The sequence below is a fragment of the Porites lutea genome, chromosome 7, assembly GCF_958299795.1.
Source record: "Porites lutea chromosome 7, jaPorLute2.1, whole genome shotgun sequence".
Classification (NCBI taxonomy): Eukaryota; Metazoa; Cnidaria; class Anthozoa; order Scleractinia; family Poritidae; genus Porites; species Porites lutea.
In genome coordinates this window covers 1,049,887-1,064,081 of record NC_133207.1, presented here as the reverse complement: position 1 = coordinate 1,064,081, position 14,195 = coordinate 1,049,887, and the positions used below count along the sequence as shown (strand labels likewise).

Sequence of the window (14,195 nt, the reverse complement as noted above, 5' to 3'; positions counted from 1 at the left end):
TCTGGGAACGAGCTGTAGACTTGTGCGTAGGAGGGGAGGGCAAGAAAGGGAAGCAGGGGAAGGGTGGGTGAGTAACACTTGAGTTTACTTGATCAATGATTTAGCAGAGACCATCACTTGGAATATGGCTTTTATGTATAGTGAACCTTCACAGAATTTTTCTATTGAGAGTCCTCATTTTTGGGATTGCCACAAAAGCACCTCCTAGTCACTTAAGTGCACTAAATAAATCTCAATTTTTTGAAAAATGATTAAATGACTCTGACACTTTGCCAAAAGAAACCATCAAAACAGTTTAAGACATTTTCACCTTTTTTACCTTTACTGTTTGAAAAAAATTACTAAACAAAACTTTATTTTGTTGTTTTGTTCTGTTTCTTGTTAACACCTATAGATGTATGATTTGACAACAGTCAGCATGAGATGACAAATGACTAGCCTACGAGCAACCTCTCCTATTTGGGCAAGCGATGTGAGCCTTGCAAGAATGCATGAGCGGGGGGCCAAGGCTCCTTTCCTCTGCCCCTCGCCGCTTGGCCGCTCGCTCGTGCGTTTTCTCGAGACTCGCTTCACTTGCCCAAATAGGAGAGCTTGCTCGCAGGCTAACAAATGACCAAATAGCAACAAGACTAGTTACAAATTAGAATTCAGCATCTGTAGTAAACACAAAGTTCTCCCATTTCTCATTCATCACACCATTTCTTTGATACTCTGCAACCCTTCTCTCAAAGAAATTAGCCTTGCCTTCTAAAGATATATTTTCCATAAAAGGAAAGGGATTGTCGGCATTGTAACTCTTTTCAAATCCTAACTCGACTAGAAGGTGGTCAGCCACAAACTCAATGTATTTGCCCATTAGATTGCAGTTGATGCCAAGCAAATGGCAAGGTAGAGCACCTGTCCAGAAATCTTTCTCTATAGCAACGGCTTCGCATATAATCTCATTCACACGGTCTCTGCTTGGCTTTTGTCTCAAATGTGAAAACAGTAGGCAAGCAAAGTCGCAATGAAGGCCTTCATCTCTTGAGATGAGCTCATTAGAAAATGTAAGCCCTGGCAACAAACCCCTTTTCTTAAGCCAAAAAATTGACGCAAATGCTCCTGAGAAGAAAATCCCCTCCACGGCCGCGAAAGCAACAAGTCTTTCTCCAAAAGAGGCATTTCCATTTTTATCCATCCATTTAAAAGCCCACTGCGCTTTTTGCTTGACACAGGGAAAAGTTTCAATGGCATTAAAAAGCTTCTGTTTTTCCTCGGGTTCTCGTATGAAAGTGTCAATCAAAAGACAATACATCTCGGAGTGAATGTTCTCCATTGCAATTTGAAAGCCATAAAAACATCTCGCTTCAGGGATTTGCACTTCTTGATAAAATCTTTCTACTAAGTTTTCGCCAACTATTCCGTCACTGGCAGCAAAGAAAGCCAAAACATGAGAAATAAACTGCTTTTCACGAGAGTTAAGTTTTTCCCAGTCCAACAAGTCATTCTCCAAATCGACTTCTTCCACGGTCCAGAAGGAGGCAACTGATTTCTTGTAAAATTCCCATATGTCGGGAAACTTTAACGGAAAAAGAACGAATCTATTGGGGTTTTCTTGTAGAAGAGGCTCGGTAATTTCTTGTCCTTCTAAGCTTTCATGTGACTCCTTTCCGGACATATTGTTACTCGCTGTAGATTGTAGTGTCTACGAGAGTTACGTAAGCTGAAAGTTGTATGCGAATGCTTGAAGACTCTACATCATTATCTTTGTAATATTTGTAAAATACCAAAGCATCGTGAAAACAAAAACATGTTCATATTAAAATTAACGTTTGATGTCCAATTTAAAATACCGTACACATGTACATCTACGACCGTACGAGGGTTTTCCCAAAAAAAGACATACCAGCAACGTAACCTGGCTTTTTAGTCAGCCGGTCAAAAGGCCAGGCTGTATGGCAAGGCCAGGCCACATAGGAGGGAAACATGGCCGACGAAGCCTATCGAAGAGGCACAATTTGCAAGCTTTCACGCAAGGATTGCAACACTTTACGATCCTCTAATCTCCTGTTCACTGAAGGCATAATCTCTACAAGTGATAGCGACTCCACTTTTGTTAACTCTCCAGGGGAAAGATTTGCGGTAGCGGTAAAAACGTCTTTGGAAGGTTTCGACCCACAGGGAGATCTAATATTGAACGTCCGGTCATCAGATAAAGAAGTTCAACAATCTGGAGGAAATCTAAAGGTCTTCCTTTCGGAGAACGTGCTTAAAAGTCGTGATTTATATGTTGGTAAAACTGTCTGGGTAAAAAAAGTGAATCCAATTCCGTTGCAAAGGGTTGTAGTCGGGGTTTCTTCAGAGGAGACATATTTGAGGGCGCAGTCGTCCGTAGCATCGTTTCTACTTAAAAGTTTGTCATCAGGTCCTATAACAGTAAGGGAAAAGGATATCCTCTATCTTCATAATGAGCAAGTAACTGGCGACAAGGAAGAAGGTTCTGAAGTATTAATACTACAGAATGACCCAGTGTTACAGGGCTGCGTCACATCAGAAACATGTCTCGTCATCACAAAGCTGGAAAAGACTAAAATTCAACCTGCCTCTAAAATCAGCGAAAAAGAGTCTTTGGTATTATTCTCTGATTCTCTTGAAACCTTTCTTGTCTCTGACTTCACTCGCAACCTTATAACCCAAGGTCAACTGTGTGATCATGATCAGCGTAATCAGAAAACAAGTCAGGACGAAACACATCAGTTCAGAGTGAGCGTCTTTAATAGTGATAAAATAAATTATTTAGATTTGTGTCAAGGTGTACCCAGTAGGGTCTATGTGTCAGTGGAAACTTTGATTGACTTGTGTTGGTTCAATGGCAGTTGGGTCAAAATTTACAGGGATTCGACAGATTTACATGTACATGTGAATGATAAGCAAGAGGGACAAGTCTCAGAATCAACGACTATCAGCGGGCAAAAATATTGTGATGAAAGATTTTACACAAAGATCAAGTATCATCTTGTTCAACTTGTGGCTGTTGATGATAAGTCCACTGCAAACATTTCCTCGTTAATAGACAGTGATGAAGTTAAAGATGGAGTTTTGTATATAGCACCATTACTGTACTTTAATTTGTTTGGTAAAATCACACCAAATGTGAGTGATCATCGCCCTGTTTACATTTCTCCAAACTTCAATGCAACAGCTCTTGCCAATGGAGAATCAAATACTGAAAGCACAAGTGGAAAACCACCATTTGCCACAGAAGCTCACATTGCCCTGATACACTCACCTTATTACAAAGTTGGAGAGTCATTTGATGGTGCACTGATGTCATATTTCAAAGTGCCAAGGATCCGAACTGTAGGAGATGTGTTCTTTGTTTATCATGATTGGCAAAGAAACACTGATGCTCAGAAGATGGCTAGTACAGGTGATGATCAGTGGCAGAGGGATCTTGTTGTTTACTTTAAAGTGACACGCCTTGTCTGTGGGAGCAGTGAAGCCAATTCCTGTTTTGTTGATGTTGAGCACACGTCTTTGTATCAAGTAAGTAAATGCATATCATCAATAATTCAACCTTTACAAACAAGAAAGATCATTGCAGGTGCCAAGGAAAGAATTGTTTTGAATTAGGATACTCTGCTTTGTGTATTACTTTCAATTACCACTGCGAGAAGTTTGTATTCATGTTTTTATTTTCCACCTTATTTTTTTGACAGAGAGGTTCTGTGCACAGTTATGTACCATCCTCCTTGACATCATCAATTGGCCAGGGAAAGCTTTCTTATGATTTAAGACCAAGTTACTGGGAGCAAATAGGCCCTGCAGGATTAAGAACTTATACAGATATATTAGAGCATCTTGTGAAGCCCTACTTGCATTCAAGGTAAACAATTTTGTGTACAAAAATATTATCAATGTCTATTGTATATGTTGTGGTTCAATTTTATCCTTGGTTCAAATTTTACTTCCCTTTGTTTTGGGGTATGGTAATGTATGATAATGAGACTGTTTAAAACAAAGGAAAATAAAATTTGAACCAAGGATAAAATTGAACCACATCATATACACTGTATTACAAAACCAACAGCATTACACTCATTATGGATTAAGTCTGAGACATTGGGGAGCTTATGCAACGGTGCTTTTGAGCGGTGCGCGTCAACCGGAAGTGGACTTTTTTTTATTCTTGGGCAATGTTTTTGTCAAAATTTTGGGGCAAATTGTCTGTATTAGAGTAAAGAAACATGGCAAAACAAAATTAATATGGTAACATCAAGGCATATTAAACGACAAAAGGCCTTACTTCCGGTTAAAGTTCTTCACTCAAGAACATCACTGCTTAAGCTCCTTATTATTTCGTAAATGTACCATAATGTTCAAATTACTAGTATGAATCAAAGAGCTAAGTGATTTGTATGAGCTTCACTATTTTTCCATTCATCTGTGGTAAAGAAAAACTACAGCTGTAGTCATTACCTCTTTGTTTTATGACAATGCTATGCATGTCCTTAGATCAAGTAATGTTATCTGTTAATCAAACATGATGAATTAACAAAACGTTTCTTGTTTTGTTATATTTTTCAGTGACAAAAAACCTCTTTTTCCATTTGGGATTCTTCTGTCTGGTCCCCCTGGAGCGGGTAAAAGGACAGTTGCTAGAGCAACAAGCAGAAAGTTAAACATGCATTTCTTGGGAGTCAGTTGCTATGAACTGATTGGAGAGTCAGTAGCTGCCACAGAGGCAAGGTTGAAGAACCTCTTCCAGAAAGGTCTCTATGCTGCCTTTTTTTCCCTTGTTTTGTTTTCTTCTTATTAAAGTCTCCATAATTAGTGCAGTCGTAATGCCAGGGTCACTTGAGCAGGCCATGCAGAAGCCGTGTTATACTACAGTGTACATGTACAGTCTTGTTTGCAGTCTCTAGAAAAGAAAAAACAAAAAGAAAATGAACATGCTTTTATGGGAAAGAACAGGTATAACCATTGGGAATTTTTATAGAATGACAATGTAGTTTTGTAGGTTTAGGATTTTGTTGTTATTTATTTTATTTTATTTTTTTTTTTATGTAAAGCGCTTTTGGACCATTGGGAATTAGCGCTCTATAAACCCTGTATATTATTATTATTATTATTATTATTATTAACACATTCAATAATTAATAATTTTTAGTGATAATAAACTTTGTATAAATTGAGGCTGATCTTTTTTTCCTCCTTCTGTAGCCATTCTAAGTTCTCCCTGTATCATGCTGTTACAAAACATCCATGCTCTTGGAAAAGACAGAGAGGGAAATGAGGATGAACCAAGGATAGCTGCCACTTTGATGAACTGCGTCAACAACCTTAAGGACAACACTGATTGGCCAGTAGTTGTCATAGCAACTTCATCTTTGCCAAATGACATCACTTCTGACATGTATTCTTGTTTCCTTCATGAAGTGAAACTTGAGGCACCCACTGAGAGTGAACGATATGACATGCTGTGTGGATTGGGGGGCATGGCTTGTGTTGGGAATGATGTGTCATTTGAGCAGCTGGCCAAAAGAACAGCAGGATTAGTGCTGGCAGATTTCGTTGCACTCTTTAGTTATGCCTCAAGAGCTGCTACGCAGCGCTTGTTGAATGGGTACAGTACAGCAGAAAACTGTGGCCAGACTTGGTTTCCATGGCAACAGGAGCAAGAGCTTAGTTCAATGGGCATCAAACTTTGCAATCAGGATTTTGAGGATTCGCTGGAAGTTCTCCAGTCTTCAATGTCAGATGCCATTGGAGCTCCCAAGATTCCAAGTGTTAAATGGGAGGATGTTGGAGGCTTAGCTGAAGTGAAGGCTGCAATTTTGGACACAGTCCAGCTACCTCTGCAGCATCCTGAACTGTTTGCTGCTGGGCTAAGGAGATCAGGTAGATATTTTTTTTATTCTTTATTCAAAATATTTTGTGCTTTAAAATCAAGCTAAAAGATGCCTATCTGGATTGATGTTAAGCTCCCCTCTTCATTTGCTTGTTTCTCAGAAAGTTCAGAAAATAAGGGATGTTTAGCGTGGCAGATATTCTCTAAGAAAGTCATCTGTCGAGTTGCATTCTTGTTGCTCTTGCTATGTTTACAGGCAGTAGTTCCGCCTTTTCTTCTCGCAAAATGTGTGAAATGTTCTGCCATTTTGTACACTCTACCAAAACAACTCAACCCTGTCTTAAGGATTCTCAGGTGTCATCTATTTTTTGTGGCATTTATGCTGCCCTATTGACATCATTTTCCACATCTCATGAACGTCTTCCAAATTTGGTCAACACAAGCTGTTTATGAAGAATTTGCCATGGAATTTAAGCCAATCAGAAGTAGAGAAATATTTTGAATGAATAATAATTGGTTTCCTGCGAATATTTAAGGTTGTTGTAGATTTCAGTTGTCTGAGATGACCAAGGAACAGGACTGTCATAGTCTGATCTATTTTTTCACGACTCTGAAAATAGATTGGCTGCTTTACTTGACAAGTGAATTGTTTTTACAGGTGTTTTGTTGTATGGACCACCTGGAACTGGGAAAACTTTGCTGGCCAAAGCAGTTGCTACAGAATGTTCATTGAACTTTCTCAGGTATCCACTCGTTAAAAATTATAGGTCTGCAATGTGTACATTTCCTTGTGTTTTTTTGTTTTGTTTGTTTGTTTGTTTCTTCCTGTGATCGATAGATTATACAGCTGGTAAAGAAAGTTGTACTTATTTCGGGACCCACATATACACTAGGAATTCTGTTTATCTACTGTTTTTTTTTTTTACGCAGCATTTTTCACAAGTGCAGATGCTATTTTGAATTCCTTCAAAATTTTGTCAGAGATTTGCTAATCTTCAAAAGCAACATAGTCCTGCTTGGCTAAGCAAAATGAAGGAGCTTCATTTTGATTAACGTGCATACTCTGTAAGAAATTTATGAAATTGTTTTTTTACGCACGCTTTCCAATTTAAAAGAAGGCGGTAAATGCATTTTTACCTTAACTCCTCATGGTGATTGGTAACTAAAGATTTTTATTACGACACAACGACACTGTTTCATCAAAGATCAAACATAGCAGATATAAGATCAGGAAGTGAAAAAGGATCTTGATTGATAAATAAATTCTGCCCATCAGGTTTATAAGAAATGTACAGTGTATGCAGAAGATTGTGGAGAGTACGCATGCGTATAAGGGTTGAAAGACGTCTTATTCTGTTGTCAGATTTCTGACTGTGATCCTGTGAAGTAAATCTTAAAATAAGATAATGCGGTGCACTATGACTAAATAAAACTTTTAACTAGCACGTTTTGTCGTGTACTGAAGCGTAAAACGCAGTTTTTTTTAATTTTATGTCAGTGTAAAGGGACCAGAGCTTATCAACATGTACGTGGGTCAGAGTGAACAAAACGTCCGTGAAGTGTTCACGCGCGCGCAGAGTGCTCGACCATGTGTGATCTTCTTTGATGAGCTGGACTCGCTAGCCCCTAACAGGGGGAGGAGTGGGGATTCCGGTGGTGTCATGGACAGGTAGAATAAGGAACCCATAACCCGGCCCAAGCGAGTAACTGTCATTTTCTCGTGTAACGCCGTTTTCACCGACCATTTCACATGTATTTTTAAAATGGTTTTGGCGCTAGTCTAGAATATCTTTTATTCCTACAATTCAGTCAGCAAAACGGAGCTCTAAACGTGCTCTTCAAAATAGACCGGTTCGTGAAAACGCAATGACATAGGCCTAGTGAGTGAGTCACCCTCTCCTGGTGACGGGCTCCCGTCAAAACACATTTCTCCAGTTACTTTTTTGATCAGTGATTAAAAGACAGCGGGGTGCGATGTTTTAGTGTGGTATTGAATTCTGCAGTTAAGCCAAGATTGGATACCCAGCCGTGTCTAAATGTTGTGCCCCCTCTTTGTTTGTCCCTTAGAGTTGTGTCCCAGTTGTTAGCGGAGCTGGACGGGCTTCACAAGGCTTGTGACGTGTTTGTCATTGGGGCCACAAACCGACCTGACCTTCTGGACCCAGCACTGTTGAGGCCTGGAAGGTTTGATAAACTCCTTTACCTTGGAGTCAGCGAAGACCGTGAATCACAACTGAACATTCTTAGAGCTCTGACCAGAAAGTAAGTACTTGCTAACGCACCCTGACTTATTTTTGAGGAAAGTGGTGGAGGACTTGGGAAGGCACTCTCTGACAGCAAGAAGAGGCGTTCCCCCCCCCCCCCCCCCCCCCGCTCCGATTTCCCCTAGAAGTGCCACTGTTAGTTAGCTCTTAGCTGTTATTAAAGTACATGCAGGGCGGGTCAATCAGTACAGAAAAACTAGCAAACCTTGGACCCCCTTCGGATTGTTTCCATTAATTTTGTACATAATATATTCATGGGGTTTATTCGTAGAAAAAATACGTTATACCACGCTTAAAAAAGCGAACTTGTTCATTAAATAATCGAAAAGCAATCGATGTGGTAAACATAACAGTAGATCTGATGATACTTCAGATACTTAGACATTCCAACTTCGTGTCAATTTAATCCTGTGCACAATTCAAATTCTCTTGGGTAAACTTGAGGTAAAGGGGAAAGGTTAAATGAGATCCCTCTTGAACCTGCTATCTTTTTCCCGGACAACAGAGCGAGATGTCAATGTATCTGTTGAGAATGTAAAGTTCCCTCGATCTTTTCTGACAGGTTTTGTTTAGATCCTGATTTGCGATTAGAAAAGGTGGCCTCTCTTTGTCCTGCGAACTTGACCGGGGCAGACTTTTATGCCCTGTGTTCAGATGCAATGTTACAGTCTGTCAAAAGAAAGATTGAGATCCTTGAACAAGGTATGATAATAGTATCGATAATTATTAGAATTGTAAACAGCCGTTTACATCTGAGTTTAATCTCCATGTGCGACCGCCTCGCGTAAGCAACCACCTCCCATAAACGACCAACCGTCCAAAACGCTAAACTTTTCCGAGTCAAGGCCTTATCATTGGAACCTCGCGTTAACTGTTACTTCCTGTAAGCGCGCGGGGCCACTTTTCGGGGCTGACGGTTTCATAATTTTTCATTGTTTTTAACCTTTTTTAACGGACCACTTCACGCATGGCGGTCTGATGTTTTGTTTGCTCTGCATACTGTGCTCCTAAGAGTGTACGAAGACCTTAATGAAAACATGTCACTACACATGCAATAAATTATCTACCATCAGGGAGATTTGACCGATATGTACGGATCTCTTCTTGGAAGAGACCCCTGTGGTTCGATTCTTGTAAGCGACCGTCCCCCATAAGCCACTACTAAGTCTTCGTTTTTTGGCTGGTCGCTAACGGGAGGTGAGACTGTATTCTTTACTCGCCTAGGTACCTACCAGAAGGGGTTGACAAACTACTACTTCTCTACAAACCCTGGAGTTATTTTTGAACTGTAATGTCACCCTGAAAAGGGGGCGTTGTTCTGCAGTAGTGTTCACACTGCCGAGGCAATTCAAATTTTACCCTAGACTGATGCGTTGCTGTACCTGTACAGTGTAGCGTGATTCTCAACAGATCGTCGCCGAATGACTTTCGTTGTTTGCCGGATGACTTTCGTTGTTTGCCGAATGACTTTCGTTGTTTGTCGAATGACTTTCGTTGTTTGCCGACTGACTTTCGTTGTTCGCCGAATGACTTTCGTTGTTTGCCGAATGACTGTCGTTGTTTACCGAATGACTGTCGTTGTTTGCCGAAAGTAAACCCAATTTAAGGTGGCTCGACTGGATTTTTTGGGGTTGATACCTCCCAAGTTTGAGCATTAAGTACGTCGGCATGGGTAAAGATATGGAAAAAAGGTTACCACAACTGTATTATATGAAGATGAAAATTTCTTATGATCTGGGTTTTATTGCAATCGGAGTCGCCATGGCAACGTAATGACGCCATTACGTTTTTCATTTATCTTTGTGTTTCTCTGTACCAGGAGTTTTTTGAAGAAATCGCTTAAGGGAGTATGTACCTGCCATAATTGCCTCCATTACGGCAAAGTTTGAAGAAATTCTATGAGAGCGTTTTCGAGATATTTCGAAATGCAGTTTTAAGAATCATCAAAGCAGTGAAATAGCATGCTAGCCGCACAATTCGCTAATATTTTAAGAAAATGATAAGCTTTGGGAACGCGGCTTCATCTCATAGTGGATTGATTCCATTGAAAACTGCATGCAAAAAAGGAGGGGAATTGCTCTGGGCGATCGCGAGTAAGAAGAGTTTTATTAACTTGCATTCAGGTGTTTTTGATACAGTTTTTGGAGGTAATTTGGTCCATGCCTACAAATTTCGCATTTTTCCAAAAACCGCTCGGTAAATTTTTTTATAAATTCGACAATCCCGAGATCAATCGTCAAGAAATGTTCCCTGCAAGTTTCAAGAACATTGAAAACAGGGAAGGCTTTTAAATAGGGACTCAAACATAACCAATTTTCCCCCTCAGATTTTGTGTTTACAAGTGAGCGTCCTCATTATTCACTGGCATTGTTTTCAAGTTTCATATGCACGTGCACAACTAGCAGAAGATATAAATTTGCATACAAAAGAACTCTCGATTACTTTCCGAAGAAATATCCGGTATATGCTAATAATTGGCTTGTCGTCACAGATAGCAGTGAGAGCCGAAACGGTGAACGTCACGGCTCATCGTGTAGGATGCAATACTTAATTATCTTACTCGGGTTATAACATCCTCCAAAAACTGTATCAAAAGCATCTGAATGCAAGAGAAACACAAAGATAAATGAAAAACGTAATGGCGTCATTACGTTGCCATGGCGACTCCGATTGCAATAAAACCCAGATCATAAGAAATTTTCATCTTTATGTAATACAGTTGTGGTAACCTTTTTTCCATATCTTTACTCATGCCGACGTAGTTAAGTCTCAAACTTGGGAGATATCCCCCTAAAAAAATCCAGTCGAGCCACCTTAAGGCTACGTTCACACTATACCGGACAACTCGAGGTAGCGGGGTTGGGGGTTTTCCCTTATATAAGCCATATAGGTATGTGCCACCCTAAGGGGCGTGGTTTTTGCCCCGGGTTCCCCCGGGTATAGACTTCGCCCATTATGGCCTGGAATCTGGTATGGTTTTCGAGAAAATTACGGGAGGGTATGAAAGTATTTATCATCTTTTTTCAGTTTCAAATGAATAAGAAGGAAACAGAGATATGCGAATTCGTAGTGGATTTTAAGAATTCGTTTTTGTTGGCGTCCTACTCTAAGTAATGATGACATAATTTCCTAAAGGACAGGTCTGAAAACGGGTCAGGGTAAGGATTTGGAGAACCAGGCGGCACACCCCCACCAAGAATTCCCAGAAGTGCCCCCCCGCCCCCCCCCCCTCCCCCGGGCCGGATAGTCACGAGTGACTGCTTAAACCAACAATTTGAAATGTTTTTCTGTCCGCTCTTTCATCGCAAAAAACCTAATGTTTACGTTACTTTTTTTTACTGTTTTAACTGTGTCTCACAGTGTTGCTAAAGACTGTCCTTTTTCTGTGTAGGAAATTCGTCTCCCCACGATTGCGGCGAAATACAAGTGACTGAAGCAGATTTTCAGAAAGCGTTAGATGCTCTTGTTCCTTCCGTTTCCCTTCAGGAGCTTAAAAGATACAAAGATCTGCAGAATCAGTTCACAATGGATAATAGTCACAATACCAAGAAATAATCGGAGGTTAGTCATTTTAGCGAGTCCAAACATACGAGACAACACTTCATACATACAAGGGAGCAGTCACAGTCATTGAAAGACTGGGCATCAATTCTTAATACCCTGATCAGTCGAAAAAAAAAACTGACAAAATCGTTTACGCGGGGAATTTTATTGTGGCGCGACAAGAGCAGTGGTTCAAACTCGACTTGTCCATCGCCAAACGTGCAATTAGACTCGATAAGCGCGAACGTTTTCTGTTACGACATCTTTGTTACAATTCATTCTTGATGATGATGTTAGAAACATCGAAACGTCGAATAACGCGTTACTTTTAATTTTTCTTGTTTAATGCTTTAACAAGGAACTGACGATTCGACTTGTCCATCATTTCATGAAAGTGTGATTTAGCTGTTGCAAACGCACGTTGCTTGTAGAATTGAATAGTAAATCGACCATTGCTTTTACCTCTTATTTTAATGAGATGCCTCGCCCTCTGATTGGTCGGACGGTTAACAGCCACTATAACTATTGTCACCTGTCGTCACCTATCTACTATGACTTCCCTCTCCGGAGGTGATTTTGGTTAAACCTTTTGATGCATATCACTGCCAAAAGCAGTTAAAATTAAAATGTAAGAAAAACACCAGATTTAGTTTGTCACACGTTCACTGGTCACAAAACCTGGAAGAAAAGGAAAAATGTTTGCCAGCTGTGTCAATAATGAAAAATATACAAAATGGAGAAGAATTTTGACGCAAAATCTTGTGTAAAATTTTCATATAAAGATACGTTTCGTCTTAAGAACGCTTTTGACTGAAGAAACGTATTGTGTTGGTAAATTTCTTAGCCTCTGGTAGTTTAAGTGAGGATCTCGTGTACAGAATTCAAAGCTAGAATCCATTTGTACAGCATAATAAGCATGCAGTATCACAGCCGAGGTAAAACTGCTCAGTAGCCTGCATTTGAATGGTTATACTTGAAGATTTTTACCACTAAGTTCAAAAAGCTAGAACCGTGATCAAAAGCATGACAGTCGAATACCGCTCAGAGGCGCTCAGTAGCTTTTATGTGAAATGATCTAAACTCCAAGGTTTGCAAACGATGACATGAGCCAAATACAGCTAGGGACTCACATGTTCCTCAAATTCCTCGTGTTTTTCCTAGTTCCCTGCATCTTCTTCTTTTTGTATGACTCAGTGAATGGCCTGTCATATCCTGTCATCTAAGGTTGTTTTTAAATGAACTGTTTTTGCGCTGGGCGGAGAACGGTCAACAGTGCCCACAAGGAGTTTTGAGTGTAGCCCTACATCGCGGTATTTGTGAAAGGTTTTTTGGTCAGACTTTATTGAATCAGGTAACACATTTTACCGGAATAAAAGCTGTACGGAGGACAACGTTTGCGAGCGGTATGAACGGAAATGTTAAACATTTTTCATGGAGGAATAGGCAGGCTATCGCCGCAACTGAAACAAACGTGAGGTTATTAGCCTTTTATCAAAGTGGAGGGTTTGTTTCCTAAACTCATTAAAGTTTGGCGTCAGCTCATGTCCATTTTCAAAGGCAAATTTTAAAATAAGCGGAAATGTGTGTTATCAAGAGAACGTTGATAACAGTTTTTTTTGTGATAAACAAAGGGGCCATTTTTCCCTGAATATTTAACATCACCGTAGTTGTTTTCACAAAACCCAGTCACGGCATAGAGACACATTTGTTGCCAAATCATTGCAGTCGTCAATCTGTCGTTATTCCGTAAATAAAATAAAATAAAACAGGTCCTGGCTGACTTGGCTGTTCGGCACAAACGTCGACTTCGGGTCTTCTATTAATTATTAATCGTTTTCCAGACTATCAGTATTAACTTTAGTTTACGCATACAAATACAATTAGCTTAAAAACCATTTGCTGGTTGATCAATTAACGTAGTAGAAATTGATTATTCATGAAAAGTGTTTGCAGATTCGCATTGTCTGATAAGAACTACAATGTTAAGTAAACACCCTGCATATTAGGAAATGAAAATGGCTTTTTGTATTCAGTACATCACGTAGCCCAGTTTATCTTTTGAATCATAAGCTGGTCGCATTGCTTGTACAGTCAAATCTCGATACTGCGTGGAGCACCCTCGGGGCCCTGTTAATCCGTGATAGAGGGATGTTACTCAAATGGGGGGGGGGGGGGGGGGGGGAGGGAGGGAACGGGGAAAGATCTTCGCCAGAGACGGGAAAATGAAAGATGGGAACAAAATCGAACTTGAAGTTGAACCCTGGCCCAATTAGTAACTTCATTTCCAATTCTCTGCGTTGTTCTAATTTTTTCATTGTCCCGTTCTCCACTCCCCGCTCCCCGTTCCCCGTTCCCCGTTCCTCGTTCCCCTTTCCCCGTCCATTGTTCCCCGTTCTAGTAACATCTGTAATAGAGCGGGGAACGAGATGAATTTCCTTTAGAAAACATTATGTTAGAGAGCTTCATGAATTTATATTTACAACAATTCTGATTGATGCGCAATGGAAGAATCTCAATTCAGGAAAGAGAAAGACATAATATGACCAACAAAGTATAGA

The 14,195-nt window shown here is 40.1% G+C and overlaps 2 protein-coding genes across 2 annotated transcripts in view; one reads left to right on the top strand and one right to left on the bottom strand.

The window, feature by feature from the left end:
• Positions 1-157: 157 nt before the first annotated feature.
• On the bottom strand, positions 158-1,904 carry LOC140944950 (ribonucleoside-diphosphate reductase subunit M2-like). Its single transcript, XM_073394057.1, has one exon. It carries the CDS (start codon positions 1,655-1,657, stop codon positions 641-643), a length of 1,017 nt encoding a protein of 338 aa, XP_073250158.1. The 5' UTR covers positions 1,658-1,904; the 3' UTR covers positions 158-640.
• The window catches only part of LOC140944951 (peroxisomal ATPase PEX6-like), a 31,220-nt gene continuing 18,887 nt past the window's right edge, over positions 1,863-14,195 (top strand). The window contains exons 1-9 of the mRNA XM_073394058.1: positions 1,863-3,525; positions 3,699-3,865; positions 4,567-4,751; positions 5,203-5,880; positions 6,489-6,573; positions 7,329-7,499; positions 7,898-8,092; positions 8,657-8,796; positions 11,486-11,655. Coding sequence (XP_073250159.1) covers positions 1,966-3,525; positions 3,699-3,865; positions 4,567-4,751; positions 5,203-5,880; positions 6,489-6,573; positions 7,329-7,499; positions 7,898-8,092; positions 8,657-8,796; positions 11,486-11,649 — 3,345 coding nt within the window. The 5' untranslated portion in view covers positions 1,863-1,965 and the 3' untranslated portion in view covers positions 11,650-11,655. The remainder of the gene's footprint in view (positions 3,526-3,698; positions 3,866-4,566; positions 4,752-5,202; positions 5,881-6,488; positions 6,574-7,328; positions 7,500-7,897; positions 8,093-8,656; positions 8,797-11,485; positions 11,656-14,195) is intronic.